Here is a 17,850-nt window from a genome sequence, read left to right on the forward strand (position 1 = left end):
AACAGCGTCATCATGTTGTGGACGGCGAGTCAAGTCCTTAGGAAATTCTCCACCTCGTCCGTAAGTAACGTTTAATGCTTCTCCACAGATATGCATTATCACATTAAGACTTATTTTGCATTTATTTAGAAAACACGCACACACACTGCACTTGCATAGATTGTGAATGCATGCCGTTGTCGTGGGGGCACACCAAGGGGGCTGAGCCAGGCTCGGTTCTGATTGCGGATCAGGTGGATCTTTTCCCAGGTCTCCATAAATCGCTCTGCTACTGTAGGTACTCTCAACGGACAGACAGATGAGATGATGGTGTGCAGTTTGCCACGTTACCGGTCACTCTGCTCTGCTCTGCTCGGTCCCCCCCCGGTACAGGCTACTGTGCCAGCACTGGCCTTTACTGTACAAGAGCTGGACAGGTTGCATCAGCGCATGAGCTCCACGCTGAAGCCCGTCAGCGGCTTAGTTCCGATCCTGCAGGGCTGCAGCCGCACAGCATACACACGATCCACTCAGTCAGTCATTCAGCCGTCCTGTCCACTTACTGTAGGGTGTTGCTTTGAAGGCGTTATGAAACGCGTTGCAAAATGTGCCTCGTGCACTTGACAGGTCCATTCATTAGAGCATGGGAAACCTGAAACCTGCCTCCATCCACATGTGTTGCTCCAGCCAGAGCCAGAGGGGTGGGGGGCCTCTTTGGCATGCACTTGAACTTCTCACTCTACGGAGGAGGGTTGGGCTCTCTCCGTCAGCCAGTGGCTTTTCTCAGTGCAGGCAGAATGATTCATTAGGCCAGGGGTGGTTGTAGTGATTTTGGGGGCCCCGGGAGAGGCAAGCATGGGCCCCACCTGAACCCCACACCTAGCATTGCCATAAGTGAGTGTAAAAGTAAAATGAAAACTCTCAAGAGTTCTAAGATAATAATCATGTAATGATGTTTTCCCAAGTCTAGGAAAATAAATGGTACATGGTTTTGTATGTATACGCCGATCAGGCATAACATTAAGACCACCTGCCTAATATTGTGTAGGTCTCCCTAGTGCCTCCAAAACAGGATTAGGGTTAGGGTCAGGCTGCATCCTGCCGGTCCTAGGTGGTCTGTTCTAGGTGGGTGCTACATGTCTAAGTGACATCCACAGGAATGCCAAGTCCAAAAGTTTCCCAGCAGAACATTGCATTGTCACAAGATGGTCAACGCCATTCACTTCACCTGTCAGTGGTTGCCAGACACCACAGGACACCCTCAGAAGGCCCATGTCCATTCTGTGATGAGTCACAACTGTTTTGGAGGCACAAGGGGAGATCTACACAATATTAGGCAGGTGTTCATAATGATATGCCAGATCGGTATGATTGAAACTAACGAGTTACTTGCTCTCGTTGCAGCATTATTACCAGAATAAGCTCAAACTAGCTATAATTGGCCAGAGCCTGTTTGGCCAGGAGGTCTACAGCAACCTGAGGAAGCAGGGTCACAAGGTGGTTGGTGTGTTCACAGTTCCCGACAAGGATGGCAAGGCCGACCCCCTAGGTGAGTTAACCTGTTCACCTGTTGGTTCATTTGTTTTTTCCTCTAAATTGTACAGCACCAGACATAGTGCATCATTGCTATATTCCCGGTCTGTCCCTGAAATGTCAGTTATAAGTAATATGTACTTTGGTGTGTTCTTTTGAATTTGGTTCAGCTTGTGTTTGACCTCTAGATGCTTTTCTTGTTCCACATCTATTGCTGTCAGCAAGTACCTCAAGTTAGCGTGTGTGCGTGGCACAATTGCTGTCTGACCATCACAGTTAAGGATGTAATGCTGTTTCCCAACCTTTCCCAGCCTCTTGCCCTGCCCCAAGTGTAAAGGGGTGCAAATCAGCAACGTCAAAAGCATATCTCTGTCTTTCTGACAATATTGTGAGGCTCAAGGATAAACCTGGTGCCCCGTGAGGTTGATCTTCACAAGGTACGGAACCGAAGATCGCACAGGGTATTCTGACTGACTTTTCGTCTTGTTCCCCACCTAAAAGCTCATGCCTGCCGTGTGAACGAGAGGAGAATGAGGGCTATCCAGGCATTATTTATCCCGTCAAGGATTATTCTGGCCTGGATATAGCCATCAGTGAGGTATAGCAGTCAGTGGCGTACTATCTTCATCCTAACTGCCCAACTGGCTCTTCTGGGGGTGCTCAGATAAGATGGAGCGCTTCACAGCCTCCTTGTTCCAGAAGATCTACATATAGTTGAGTATATTTAGATACTGAAGGTACCTCAGAGGCAACTCTTAATGGAAAAATTACAAAATGATACCTAGACCCTAATATTGAGCATGCAACAAAGTATGGTATGCAGTTTATTTCAGCAGTATGCTTGTGAGTCTGTTACTAACCTTGGTGTTAGGATGTCTCTGTCTGTTGAGTATTCTGAAATTATACATAAATTGCAAGAGAGTTAACATTTATTAGCATTTGTACAGAGTTGACAACCTGTTGGGTCGCTGTTCCTCTGTCCGGGACTCAGACTCTGGGTAACCAGAAGCCTATGCTGTGGCTGAGGTAGATGCGTGTTGACTCTGCTGTGCTGTTGCACAAAGACAAGCCTTTATCCTGCGTTAGCCGCGGGATAGTGACTCCATTGTCTGTGTGGGGAGAGGCCCCGTGTGGCCTGGAGATACAGCTTTGGGTTGAAAAGTCTTCACATCGGGCTGTGCACTTTGCTGTGATGCAATCTTTCCTGGAAGCGTCATCATCAGCTATAGGCTCCTTCTTACCCTCTTTTTTTCTGAGAAATATTCAGCTTTTTCCTCTCATAATATGTCTAGACTTGATAATATTACTGTTGGACCTGGACTTGTTTAGCCATACAACAATAAGGCAAGGATGGTTATTATAAGACAGTTATTGTAACACCTCATGTTTGCCCCATAGTAATGCTTGCATGCATTTTCAACAGAATTTCCAGATTCTGCACCTGCTGTTGTGATATGATGAAATGACTGAAGACTGCATCACTAAATTCTCCTCTTACCTCCCAGCGGTGGCAGCAGAGAAAGATGGGACGCCGGTGTTCAAGTTCCCACGGTGGAGGGTAAAGGGGAAGCCCATCCCGGAAGTGGTGGAGGCCTACAAGGCAGTGGGTGCCGAGCTCAACGTCATGCCCTTCTGCTCCCAGTTCATCCCCATGAACATCATCGACCACCCCAAGCACGGCTCCATCATCTACCACCCCTCCATCCTGCCCCTGCACAGAGGAGCCTCGGCCATCAACTGGTGAGGAAAGACAAGGAGGAAGGTGGTGGTGGTGGTGGGAGAACAGGACCTGTGAGCAGTTCAATAAGAGGAGAGATAAAAAACTGATTTGGTTCATTGCTTGGTGCTTGGGGCATGTCAACATACAATAATAAGCTTAAGGCTAAAGGGAGGTGTGGGCTGGTGCTCAGAGAAGGAGCTTTGGGACCATAAGGTCACTGGTTCATATCCCCTCTATATCCACTTAGAGACTCCAGTCTCCAGATTGTTCCCTGGGTGCCACATGCGTATCTGGACACACTCAGAGTGTGTAAGTAGTGTGTAAGTGTCCGTAGGAATGGATTGGTTCAATGCAGAGGACACATCTCTGGCCAGATTAATAAAGGGTAGTAAAATAGCTTAGATACTGTAGGTCATAGTGCCTCTGTACTCTCTGTTGTCCAGGTCACAGTAAAGGTAGAGGCAGTTTTGCTGCTATCTGTCTGTCTATCAGGAGGTTTAAACCAGTTCTGTTTGACTCTAGCCTCCCAGCACGCTGGTTTTCTTATCTCTCTCTCTTGCTAGTACGTCTGTTCTCCACCTATGCTATCTCTCTACTCCTGCAATTGGTGTGTGTAAATGAATAGCTTCCGCTTTTTTTCAGTCGTGAAAATACGACTTTCTACATTTTCAGACAGGGAAGTTTAGATATGAACACCTACTGCTTTCCCACTTCACTCACGTAGTAAACAAACTAACAAAGAAGTTCTTTCTTTTCAAGAATAGCGAGAAAATTTGTTATTTCTTTTCATTCTTGTACAGAGTTGATGAGACGATTGATAGCATTCTCAAATCTATAAGGCCAGAGCAAAGAAGCGCTGGCTTGGCATGGACTGTGGGGGAACAGATAGCTTAGCTCTGTCCAATATTAAAAATCCCCATATCTTGTACACCGCAATTACTATAGATATAGATAATATAGAGCAAATTTAAAAACAATAATATGTTAATTAGAGAGCTTCAGGCTGATTTCTGTTCATGAATTTAAATCTTAGAACCGAGAAAGGCCCTGTTTCCGGTCTTTATGCTAAGCTAATTGTTAAGATTGCCTGAACATTAGCAATTTGCAATTAGCAATTAGCAATTAGCTATAGTTTCCCTATTAACAGATAGACATGAGTGTATTGTTGATATTGTCACCTAACTCCTGGCAAGAAAGCAAATGAGCTTATATTAAACTTTTCCTTTAACTAGCATATGTTAATTTAAGCTGCTAAGCTAATTTAGCATCCAAAAGCTCAATTATATCTCGCCCTCAATACAAAGTCATAAGGAAAACATGAGTTAGGAGTTAGGAATATCAACATTTCCCTCAGACATTTTATAAAGCTAAGAAGAAAATGACTTTCCATGACTAAATTACGATAAATTAACTTACGACCCACTGAAAAATTTACTTCTATATCCTCCTGTCAGTGTGTCATCAGCTTGATATCCACATTCTCTGTTAGCTGTGTTAATTTCTTTATCTCTGGTCATTTAGGTTTATGGTCTACTTTATATCCTTTACCTGTTCTAAAAATAGGTGAGTTACGACTGAACTCTTACTGTTTACTTCTCCTTGTGTGTCCCCAGGACACTGATCCAGGGTGATAAGAAAGCTGGCTTCACGGTGTTCTGGGCCGACGATGGACTGGACACCGGACCGATCCTGCTGCAGAAGGAGTGCGCCGTCGAGCCCAACGACACCGTGGACACACTGTACAACCGGTTCCTCTTCCCGGAGGGCATCAAGGCTATGGTAACCACCTGGAATTGAATATTCTTTTCCAATTCAACATAATATTAACTTCACAACCATGGGCCGTAGATTGAGTTGTCGCTCTCACTGTTTCCTGGCTCAGGTGAAGTCGGTGCAGCTCATCGCTGACGGAAAGGCCCCTCGAGTTCCCCAGACAGAGGAAGGAGCGAGCTACGAAGGCATTCAGAAGAAATCCAATGCCAAGGTTAATGCTTGACAACAGCCTAAATCATGTAATATGAATATTCTGTGGCTCTGGATTATATTCTTGGCAAAGTAGCGCGACTGAGTAGTACTACTGCAACATTCCACATATTTTTAGGTCAAAATTTCCTCTCTGTGAGGAGTGGGTGTGAAAGAGGATCATTTGTGGTAAAAAGACTGACTTTTTAATACATATAATACATTCATTTAATTTGTTCAAATCAGATTACTCAAACTTTAAATTAGCTTCCATCAAACACTGATATAGATCATGATTTACATCCTCAAGCCCCAAGAAGCCCCTTCATTTACACTGACAAATACTTATTCTGCAGCCTCAAACTGCTGGACAGCTGCTCAGCTCAATAACTTTCCTTCAGTGAACAACATGGAAATTTACTTCTATGTTCCTCAGGGTCAAATCCTGAGAGGCAGAGCGTGGCTACTGGCTGGTTCAGTGCGGTTTATCCTATAAGAGGAAAGACGGAGGTGGGGCAGACTTTAGGTGCTTTTTGATTTGTCACTCGGAGCCACGTTGCTGGCAGCATGTCAAAATGTGCTATTCTTAGAGCAGAGGCTCATTTTCCCACTGTGTCACTCCAGTCAGCGGCCAGCTGTTGGGCTTCCCTCTCATTCTCAGAAACTTAAATGATCCGGTCTGGAAATCAATCTGAGCTCGTCAGCAGTGTTGACTCCGGCTTTTTTCTGTGTCCCCCCTCCCAGGTTAATCTGGCCCAGCCAGCTGAGGCCATCCACAACTGGATCCGCGGCCATGACAAAGTCCCCGGGGCTTGGACCGTCATTGATGGTCAGGTGCGTTTCCTGGAACATGGCAGCAAGGAAAATACAGAGAGCAGGTGTCTGTTGTAAGGTCAGACAGACAGAGGTTTAAAGGACTGATACAGAACTTGACATTCTTGCCTCCAGATTGCATATTTTCATATACTCAATAACTGCTGTACTGTATATGAGAACTGTCCCACAGTCAAGACACCAAGTGCAATGTGACATTATAAAATATAGATCAGCTAGGGTTCGCTTGACCACTGCAAGTTAATACACATGCACTCACACCAAACATATCCGTTTCTTCCCTGCGTCTTTCCTCAGTCTGTCACCCTTTATGGCTCATCCATGTTGGGGGGGTCTACACCAGCCGGACAGCCCCTGGAGCTTGAGGGGGCCTCCCAGCCTGGCCTTGTTACCAAGAATGGGCTTGTCCTGTACGGAACCGACGGAAAAGCAGTGAGTGTCCCCGCAGTTGTACTCCAAAACAAATATCCAGAGCAAAGAAGAGTAGGGCTGGACAAGTGTGGAAATGCCGCTATTGGCTGCCATGGAGCTGAACTCTAGATAAAGCAGCTTTTCTAGCTGCTGGGTTATTCAAACACTTACTCAGATACTGCATGTTTTGACATGTCCTCTTCTTGTGTCTTATCTATGCATTGCGTGGTCCATAGCTCCTGGTAAAGAACCTGCAGTTTGAAGATGGGAAGATGATCCCTGCTTCCAAATACTTCTCGTCTGGAGAGAGCTCCAGCGTGGAGCTGACCGATGATGAGAAGAAGATGGCAGAGGAGATCAGGGCAAGTAAACTGCTGCGTTATCTTCTTCTTTTTAACGCAGCATTTGTCTTTCAGAAGTATACGAACGACTTAAGAGAAGAAAGTCATGCTATTTTTTATTTTATATGCAGAACATCTGGAAGGGCATCCTCAGCAACGTACCAGCCGTTGAGGACACCACCGACTTCTTCAAGTCCGGAGCCGCCTCCATGGACGTGGTCAGGTGAGGAAGGCAGACAGTTAAATAGAAGTGTTTGACCGGTTCTTGAAGACCAGACAGAAAAATACATCCTGACTTTGCAAACACATAGGAGTTGTCTATTTTAGTACAGTTTAGAAGTTAGAGTTCACATCACGTCTGTGTTGAACCTTCTCTTTCATAAACTGTGCATAACTATCTATAACATGGGTGTCAAACTCGTTTTAGTTCAGGGGCCACATACAGCACAGTTTGATATTGAGCGTTCCAGACCTCGCCTTGTCACCAAGAACAGTCTTGTCCTGTATGGAGCTGATGTAGGCTGAGTGCCCTTGCAGTTGTACTCCAAAACAAAAACAGCACAATTTGATATAAAGAGGGCCAGACCAGTAACATAATAGCCACATAACGTATTATAATGACGACTCCAAAGTTTTCACTTTGTTTTATGTGAAAGAAGCACAAGTACATTATCAAAATGTTCATTTTATCAATTTCTTAAGAAAAATAAGTGCAGTTTCCGCACATTGCTGCCCTCTGCTGTTTAAATCTGAGGCTCAGTGTTGTGTTTTGTCCACTAAAACAGCGCCCCTAGATGACAAATTAAAAATAGCAGTTACTTTTATTGAAAATTTGTTAAGTTAATTCAATTCAGTTCAATTCAAATTTATTTATATAGCGTCAATAACAATACAAATTGTCTCAAGACACTTTACAAAACCTGATCTGAAACCCAGCATGTCTTCTGTGTTGTTTCTGCACATTGCAAATTCATCCTGCAGGCCAGGTTGAAACTTCCGGTGGTCCAGTTTTGGCCTGCGGGCCATATGTTTGACACCCCTCATCTATAATCTTTACATTTAATTAAATGTACTGAACACACTTGTTTGTAACTCAATATCAGCCTTTCATGCAGCAGTACACCTATGGTTGTGGCATTCACTGTATTCTTTACTCGTCCGGTAAATGGTCTTGTATTTACAAAGCATCTTTCTACTTATTATCACCTAAAGCACTTTACATCTTCCCATTAGTTCAAACTAGGGCTGCAGCAAACGATTATTTTAATTATCGATTAATCTGTCGATTCTATTTCCGATTAGTTGATTAATCCATTGATTATTTTTTTAATTATTGCACCAACTATTATCGATTCTGATTAGTTGATCGTAGCAATACGTACAATTGAACCTTTCATAATAAATGTTATTGAAGCATAATGATGAATGAATGAATAACCCATTGCAACCAGACTGTGTTGCAAGCCCCCTGAGACAAATGATAATGAGCTATAAAGATAAGCCATTTGACTTGACACAACATAATAATAAAATAATTCCAGTACCCAAAAAACAACTATAAACAACGCTAGACAGATTCAATCTGGTGTCAGTAGTAAATATTTTGTCCAGTATTCCAAGTATTTTTTTCAAATTAAGCTCAAATACTGGCACAAGTTTAACAACTCAGTGGACATTTTCAGGCCCCTTCTGTGCCTGGCTCACGCTCAGTTGGTCATTTGAAAGTCTTGGCATTAATCTGAGCAACAATAGCCCACAAATGTGGAGGAATGCAGTTTGTTGATGAGGGCTGGCAGTTAACCTTCCCTGAAAATCGCGGATAATTTGCTGATTGTCTACTGTGTAGATATCCTAGTGTAGCCAGACAAAGTTCTCATCAGAACATGAGTGCATTAGCATTCCATTTGAGTTTCAAAATGGGGTCAAGCATGCAATTGGATAGTCCTACAACCAATCAGAGCCATTTTGTTGGAAACAAATTCAACTCCACGGTGCTCAGATGATGTGTATGACTATGTTGCCATTACTCTTCAGTACTGCAGAAAAAATGAAAAAGACCGCTTCCACCATTAGCAGCTGTAAAGAGTTGTTGCTTTTGTGTTCAGGCTGGTGGAGGAGGTGAAGCAGAAGTGTGCCGGCGTCCAGCTGCAGAACGAGGACGTGTACATGGCCACCACCTTCCAGGACTTCATCCAGATGTTTGTTCGCAAGCTGAGAGGAGAGGACCAGGAGGAGGAGCTGGTCATCGACTATGTGAGTTTGATCACAGCATCTAAATCCTCGGTGTACCTTAAAGGAGTTTCATACGTCATCCTCACAGTCATTCTTAACTTCCAAATGGGAATGCCATTTTGTTGTTACGCAGGCAACCAAAGAAGTGAACAACATGACCGTGAAAATGCCATACCAGTGTTTTATCAACGGAAACTTTGAGGATGCAGAAAGCGGCAAGACCTACGATACCATCAATCCTAATGATGGCTCTGTGAGTCGCATCAGACCATTCATACACCCATATAGAATGTTTGATGTGCCTGTGAGCTGTGTTTGACCATCCAACCTTTACCCAGGTGATCTGTAAGGTGTCCTACGCCTCGGTGGGGGATGTTGATCGGGCGGTGGCTGCTGCCAAAGAAGCTTTTGAAAATGGGCCCTGGGGCAGGATGAACCCTAGAGACAGAGGAAGTCTGCTTTACAAGTGAGTAGCTCCACCTAGAGGGATAAAGTGGTGTTGCATGATAAGAGAATAACTTTGGTCCAGATCTCTCAAAGCTAAAAGACAGCCATGAAAAAACTGCATCCTCAAAAAAACGACCTAATATATTAAATTCAATCTCACCCATTTTCCCTATCCCTTCTGATCTCCCCTCCAGGCTTGCAGACCTGATGGAGGAACACCAAGAGGAGTTGGCCACAATCGAGTCCATCGACTCAGGAGCTGTGTACACCCTGGCCCTCAAGACACACGTAGGCATGTCCATCCAGACCTTCCGCTACTTTGCTGGCTGGTGCGACAAGATCCAGGTGTGGTAATGTCCAACAGGGTGTCTCCTTTACAAGCACCCAAAGTGAAGCTTTATAAACATTCAACGCTGACAAGTGAAGTACATCCTGTTACTTCTTGTTGTTTGCAGGGCAAGACGATCCCCATCAACCAAGCCAGGCCCAACCGTAATCTGACCTTCACTAAAAAAGAACCTCTGGGGTAAAGCGCCTTATTTAAAAAACACCCCCTCAGATAGTAATGAATTCAAATAAAATATAAAAAGAATTAAAGAAGAACAAAATTAATGTTTTTGGAAGACAAAGTCAAAGTCCTGACCGTAATCAAATAGATATGTTGTGGAAGTCCGTGCAAGGAACACGAAGGTTCTGTAGATGACGGATCAGCAGTTACCGGAAACGTTAACTTCAGATATAAGGGTTCACATGTTTTTGTAACTCACAGATAGGTACCAATTATTAATTTTCTTGAGTAAATAGATGCACAAGTTTAATATTTCTGTTTCACATGTTTAATTGGATTCTCTTTGTCAATTGTCTGAGTCAGACTCATTTTTATGCCGAAATGTAGAAAATTCTGAAGAGCGCAAAATCTTTTACGGAGCTCTGTATCAATTTGTGTTTGACTTTAGTTTAATTTGAGTTTATTGAATGTATTGAGTGCAGCGCTATGTGTTTTTTTTTTTTTTTCTGTAACAGTGTGTGTGCCATAGTAATCCCATGGAACTACCCTCTTATGATGCTGGCGTGGAAGAGTGCAGCCTGCTTGGCAGCAGGAAACACGCTGGTTCTCAAACCTGCACAGGTGAGAAGAAGACATGAAATAAAATCAGTTGCACAGAGTGCTAAAATATTTTATTTTGTGTTGTTTCTCATGCCAAATCGTTGCCCCAGTGGAAGAATATTACGTGAATATAAATACTGGAGTGTATCTGGTATTTTAGCTAATGCCATTATGCAATATATTAATCACAACAGATAGTGTGGTCACATACAGCTCCTCCCCCCATCCTACATGTGTTTAGTTTAATTTCATCCAGTTAAGCCGACGCTGAACTGGCCTGGTATTCCTTTCTAATGATCATTTCTAATATTTACAGGTCACTCCACTGACAGCCCTGAAGTTTGCAGAACTTTCGGTGAAAGCGGGCATCCCAAAAGGAGTCGTTAACATTTTGCCTGGCTCTGGTAATGAACACAAATCCAGAATACAAAATCCCTTTTTTCTTTTCCATAAAACTTGTGATTTTTGCATTTTGTAAACTGGACAGGAGTGAAAAGAAAATCTGAAAATCGCCCAAAAAGACTCCCAAGCTCTGCCCTTGTAAATGTTTTAAAATCTCTTGGGGGTTGTTGGCTGGCTGGGAACCACTCAGCAAGAATACATTCCTTTACTGAAATGCACATGTTAAAGTCTCTTATATACTTCTTTCTTTCATTTAAAGTGAATCTCACACTCATTGTGTGCCATTGTGTTGTCATGCTTCCATCTCTTACTCTGTGACTGTATGACCTTCCTAATCTCCAGGTGGCATGGTGGGACAGCGTCTGTCTGACCACCCAGACATCCGCAAGCTGGGCTTCACCGGCTCCACACCTATCGGCAAACAAATCATGAAGAGGTAGCACAAACTGACGAACTTTTTGGTTCCGTGGTTATTGGTTCAGATGCCTGTTATTAGATCACTGAGATTGTTTCTCTGTGATTTCCTCTTGCAGCTGTGCACTTAGTAATCTGAAGAAGGTTTCTCTGGAGCTGGGGGGGAAGTCCCCTCTTATCATCTTCAGTGACTGCGACATGGACAAGGCTGTACGAATGGTGAGAGAGCAGGACTCTTACAACTTTTCATACTTTCTATTTATTGTGAATCAAAAACTCAGGTCAGTTTTGATATAATACTTCACTGAGAAACCGACGTGTAGACTATGCCTCTAAATTCTATGTGTTTGCATGTGTGCTGCTCCACAGGGCATGAGCTCCGTGTATTTCAACAAGGGCGAGAACTGCATAGCGGCCGGACGTCTGTTTGTGGAGGAGTCCATTCATGATGAATACATCAGCCGAGTGGTACGTTGGTCTTCTTCTGCCGTCTTCTAGGACTAATACAGTGGATACTGTAGGATGACTGTTTAGTACTTGAAGCCAAGCTGCAATGTGCTATTTAAAGGTGTTTAAAGAAACAAAACTATATCAGTGTTTTTTTCTGTGTCTGCACCCCGTCCCCAAAAGGTGGAGGAGATCAAGAAGATGAAGATCGGAGACCCCCTGGATCGCTCCACGGACCACGGCCCACAGAACCACAAAGCCCACCTGGACAAGCTGCTGGAGTACTGCGAGGTCGGACTGAAGGAGGGAGCCACGCTGGTGTATGGAGGGAAACAGGTGGACAGGCCAGGTACAACACACACCGAGGCCCCTGAAGCCTGAACATTATGCTGTCCATTGAATCCAGTCACAGTAATAACGTTTACAATGCGAAAAAAGACAAGTACACTTTGTTCTTAGCTAGTATAATATTTTTCTTAATATTTTAAGACTCTTTTGCCTTAGGTTTTAAATTTCAAATACCAACCATTTTTCATTTAATATTCTATACACAGAAAACAAGCATTTTATATACATCAGTCAGCCATAACATTATGACTGGTGAAGAGACTAAGACTGATTTTCTGGTTATCGTGGCACCTTAGGTTGATGTGTTAGAAACATAGACTGTATATACATATGGACAGTGCGTCCCCACTTCCTTACGCTGACCAAACTGACGTTAGTTACTCGGGGATAAGGGCAGCGCCATATTGCAAGTTTGGGGTCTGCGAAGTACGGTCCGAGAGTGGAACCACGTTATCAGTGACCCACCCACACTTCCTCCTGACTCAGTCACGACTTCGTTTAATTAATATTCCACTCTGCTCTACCTCCACCAGTTACAAAGAAATGTTGGATTATACGTTGTACTTATTTATTTAAGTCTCTCACGACCCTAAGGGACCATCTCACAGAGCGGTTGGCATGGCAATTTGTCAATAGTTAATTTTGTAGGCAATTTGATGATGTCACATCTGTTGCTATAGCATCAAATAACTAACTAAAACTGCATCATATTACCTACCTAAAATGATAGAAACCATCCTTGAAAAAAAAATTATTTATTATTTGGCGTTTTATACCTATCCACTAACATGGAGGGGGTGGAGCTTATGACCTATACTGCAGCCAACCACCAGGAGGAGCTCTACTTGTTTTGGCTTCACTTTTGAGGACCAGTTCCTTGTCCATCTTTATACAGTCTATGGTTAGAAGCAGGAAAATTGCAGGACAGTTGACAATCGGTAGGAGCTGAAATTGTGATCAACTTCAGCACTCTTAGACAGAACTTTTGCACAAAATGCCAAGTACCTCATGCAGCACTAAAACAGGTAGCTTGAAGTAAGAAGTGAAAAGAATGAAAGTACTGACTACTATGCATAATATGGTTATTGTCCTTCAGGTTTTTTCATGGAGCCCACTGTGTTTACTGATGTGGAGGACCACATGTTCATCGCCAAAGAGGAGTCCTTTGGCCCCGTCATGGTGGTGTCCAAATTCAAAGATGGGTAAGTCATGAGCTAAGAGCATCTTGCTGCCATGTGACTTGAGTTGCTAACCACTATTCTGTCCTGTTCCTCCAAACCCCAGCGATGTGGACGGCGTGCTTCAGAGAGCCAATGACACAGAGTATGGCCTGGCCTCAGGCGTCTTCACCCGCGACATCAACAAGGCCATGTACGTGAGCGAGCGGCTGGAGGCCGGAACCGTGTTTGTCAACACCTACAACAAGACCGATGTGGCTTCACCTTTTGGGGGTTTCAAGCAGTCAGGCTTTGGGAAAGACCTTGGTGAGTGGAGACCTGGCATTTTATAAATATTTGACCAGAGAATTCGCAAGCAGGGTTGTCGACAGAAAAGCCAAGCAGTTAAAACGCTTGTACAGCCACTGAGACAAATGGCTGGTCGCTGATTTTACACATAAAGGTCAGTTCACGCTCCATAAAGTCTTCATAAAGGTAATGGCTTCACATTTGGCTCTAGAAATTCTCATGGCCTGCTAACAGCTCATTGCACAAATATTAAGCCACTGCCTTTATGAGGACTTTATGGAAGCTTCCAGGGTTTGAGTTATAATCTGAATCTGAGTTTTGTGCACGTCTCAAATAAAAAACGCCAGGATGGAGATCAATAAATAATTATTTAACTTATGCAGTATTCTAATGCGCCCCATACACACAGTAATCTGTGGTAATAATAGTAAATAAATAAAGACACGGATCATTATTGAGGAAATAAGCTTGACTCCACAGGGCTCCTTATTCAACAGCATGATCACATCAATAATTAACCACATGCCGATACGGTTTTAATGGCACACAGTGTGCTCATATTGAATCGTTTCATTTGTTAATTCATGTTTATTTATTATTTAGTGAGTTAACAGCTACGAGGGCAGAATATTTTAAAATGCTCTCATTACTCATAAACGGACATACTTAAGGTTCCTTTTCCTTTTCCGGTGATCATTAATAATAGTGGTGGTGTGTTTTTTTCTTAAAGAATAAGGCAAAACTCTGACACAAGAGCAAACCTGTTGAGTAGGAGATCTTTAATGTGACCCAGGATGCATTGTGTTCACACTACCAAAGAGAAGTGGACCTGTCCCAGACCACCTCCAAGTGTCAAATGGCTTCTGAGATTGGACTTAAACACTTAAACAGTATTTCTGGCATAAAATACCATCGTTAACTCACCTATGTAACTTTTGTGTAATTTGTATTCCTTCGGGAGATAATTAGATCAGCGTATCCATATAGTGGGAGTGACTGGGGCACCGAAACGCAGCCTCTAAATAACGAGTTATCTGCCGCGAAATCCGTTCATTTCACTAATATTTTGTTATGATGCGCTAGTGCTATTCTCCGTTGAGTCGGGAGTTACCTGTTATCATCATCCGAGGTCTGTAGGTCAGTCTACAGATGATGTCTTCTGACCTGGATGATGTCGTCTCTGAGCGCTGCGTGCACCCGCGACGATCGGCTTGTTTACCTGTAATTTGCTACTGCTATGGTTCGTCCACAACCTCAGAATCGGAAAAATATTCAGCCATGTTGCAAAAAACTAGCAGTAGCAAGTTACAGGTAAACAAGCCGACCGTCGCGGGTGCGTGCGGTGCTCAGAGACGACATCATCCAGGTCAGAAGACACCTGAAGGCATTATCAGAAGACATGATAACAGGTAACTCCGGACTCAACGGGGAATAGCACTAGCGTACAATAACAAAATATTGGTGAAATGAACGTTTCGCAGCAGATAATGCGTTATTTAGAGGCTGCGTTTCGGTGCCCCAGTCACTCCCACTATATGGATATACGCTGATCTAATTATCTCCCGAAGGAATACATGTCTCTAAAAACAGACAAAAAAAGTTTAACTTGAGCTGTAGATTTTGAAGTAATAAATATTTTTATTTGAAGATTTGAAGAACTTTCTCTGTAGCCCTGTTTCAAGATATGAACTGGTGGGTGCTTGGTAGCCCAATGGTTCATGCTTATGAATTAAATGTAAGGCAACCAGTCCATGGCTGCTAATCCAAGAGGATTTTGAAGACAAAGTGTTTAACGTGAATTTCTGCCAGCTTATTGATTTAAGCCACAACAGTTTTAATATTGATGCTTTGCAGTTGTAAGGTTTTTTGGCATTGCTAGACCTATCAACAGCTAGACCTGGTAAAATTTCCCATTGACTTTACAATAAAAACAAAAAGTGTTTCACCTACTATGTGTTTTGTTGCAGTGTTCCTCAGCAACCCTTCAAGCTTTTGACCTGTTCTTGTTCCCTGTGTTGTCAACAGGAGAGGACGCCCTCCAGGAATACCTCAAGACCAAAGCAGTGACTGTGGAGTACTGAGGCTTAAACTCTCCTCACGAACTCTGTCTCACTTCTGCCTAGGAAAAGAACTCGTCGGTGTCTGCGTGTCAAACATCCAGCTTTATTCTGGACATATACAGTATACACAGTGAAACTCCTGAGTTGGATGCGTTTTGACTGTCGGAAGCCAAACTTCCAGCAAAGTTTCCGGTTCAGTCGGTGCCACCTCCACCATTCCTTTGTTAACTCCTTCTTCGGGAGCTTTCAGGCTGTCCTGTGCTATAGCCGAACACAGACAGTTAGACCGATCTTTATGCAAAGGTCACTATGATTCAGGGTGTGTGCAAGTGTTTTGTTGGTTTTGGACCATCAGACGCTTGTACAGGACTTCACTGCTGAGCTGTATCTGGGTACTAACAAAATATTGAAAGCAAAAGCATCCAAACTGCCATTTAAATTACATTTTAACCGACAATCCACTACAACAAAGTTAGACCTTTAGATACTACTATAGATTTTCAAGACATTTCTAACAGTCTTTATTAGCAGGTCACCATGGAAGGTGGTCAAAAGCTTGGGAAAAAAGCTAGTAAGTCAACCTTGACTTAAAAATGAACTTAAATTTGGGCGTAAGATCAAAATGTCACTGATTTGATACGTTTCTAATTTTTAAAGTTTTATACACTCAGAGCAATCACTGCCGGGAGATAAGGATTAAACAGTCAGAAATATGGATTTTGTAAAGTAAAAAAATAATTTTGTTTCCAAGGTAACATACAAAAACAAAGTGGCAATAGTAGAAGAATAGATTATTGACAATTAATTAAAGTTTTAATGGTGAGCGGCTCCACAACAGCAAAATGGAAGTTGGTAAAAATACAGATTTTTAGAGCCAACCTTTCCAGCATTGGAGGTGGGTAGGTTTTAATTTTTGTTCTGAACACTATAAGAAACTGTTTTACAAACTTTCATTTTTAGTACTTTCACTGAAGTCATTAATGTGCATCCAATTTGAGAAGTGGTTGCTTCGTATGTCAGATGTCAGAATCCACGAACACTCCAACAAGAGTGTTTAGGTGTCATTTGTCTTTAATATATAAAAATGCATAGGAAATTGTCAACTGTGGTTGATATTTTTTATTTTATTTTTCGCTCCAAGCTAACTTTGTCATTGACAACCTGGTTCTTTCAGAATTTGGATTTCACAGCTCTCGTGCCATTTGAAACAAATGCATCTACTGATGTAAGATATGGTATTCTCTCTAGAACAAGGTGCAGGGAGCCACTTGTTGTTTACATCACGCCCCTGCAGCTGCTTGTTCAAATGTCCTAGCCGTGGACGTTCAGTCTCTCCTCCCTTTGTCGACTTTGACTTTCTTTGTAAATATTTTTTAACAAATGAGGGGAAAAGGGACTGTTTAATATATTTTTCACGTTGTACGTGTCCGACGAAGACTGTATGTTATAACACTATGTCGTATGCATTAAAGACACACCAGCGAGAGGTTTTTATGCACCATAAAAAAAAAAAAAGTCGTTTTGTCTTTGTCCCACATTGTCATTGAAGGCAGCAAGGACTAGGAGGCACGTGTTTGACTTGACAAAAAGGTGGGAGTTAAATTTACTGTGAAATGCTGTACTGTCTTGTACATTATACTAACATACTACAGTGCCTATAAAAGTATCCCCCCCTCTTGGATGTGTTCCCCTTTCATTGCTTTTATAAGATTTCTCACGAAATGAATGACCATGCAAGAAGAAGACCAGTGAAGGAGACCACCAAGATGCATTTGACTAGTCTGAAGCATAGACAGTATAAAGATGGACGACACAACAGCTCCTCAAAAGTGAAGCCAAAGTAAGTAGAGCTCTCCCTGGTGGTTGGCTGCAGTATAGGTCATAAGCTCCACCCCCTCCATATTAGTGGATGGGCCAAACTAAAACTCTAAAGTACATATCAAATATTTTGGTCATTGATAGTGTCAGTTTGGCCAATGCAAGAGACATGCTGTCCATATTTATACAGTCTATGGTCTGAAGGAATTAAATTGTTACCAGCCAAAGCTTTATGGGAGAGTGGCAAAGAGAAAGGGCAGAGAAGGGAAGAAGGTTATTTGGTCTGAGGAAACCTAAATGGAGCTGTGTACCCATCAGAATTGGTGCT

The 17,850-nt window shown here is 42.9% G+C and overlaps 1 protein-coding gene across 1 annotated transcript; it reads left to right on the top strand.

Moving 5' to 3' along the window:
• The first annotated feature begins 3 nt into the window (after positions 1-3).
• aldh1l2 (aldehyde dehydrogenase 1 family, member L2) lies at positions 4-17,848 on the top strand. The gene is made up of 23 exons (XM_084573916.1): positions 4-60; positions 1,384-1,528; positions 3,018-3,252; positions 4,846-5,011; positions 5,115-5,216; positions 5,939-6,028; positions 6,326-6,460; positions 6,676-6,801; positions 6,912-7,003; positions 8,886-9,033; positions 9,146-9,265; positions 9,351-9,478; positions 9,654-9,804; positions 9,915-9,985; positions 10,483-10,588; positions 10,884-10,971; positions 11,312-11,405; positions 11,503-11,602; positions 11,753-11,851; positions 12,014-12,179; positions 13,275-13,380; positions 13,463-13,662; positions 15,670-17,848. Exons 1-23 carry the CDS (start codon positions 13-15, stop codon positions 15,723-15,725), a joined length of 2,772 nt encoding a protein of 923 aa, XP_084430042.1. The 5' UTR covers positions 4-12; the 3' UTR covers positions 15,726-17,848.
• Positions 17,849-17,850: the final 2 nt, after the last annotated feature.

Source organism: Chelon labrosus (assembly GCF_963514085.1).
Source record: "Chelon labrosus genome assembly, chromosome: 23".
NCBI classification, from domain to species: domain Eukaryota; kingdom Metazoa; phylum Chordata; class Actinopteri; order Mugiliformes; family Mugilidae; genus Chelon; species Chelon labrosus.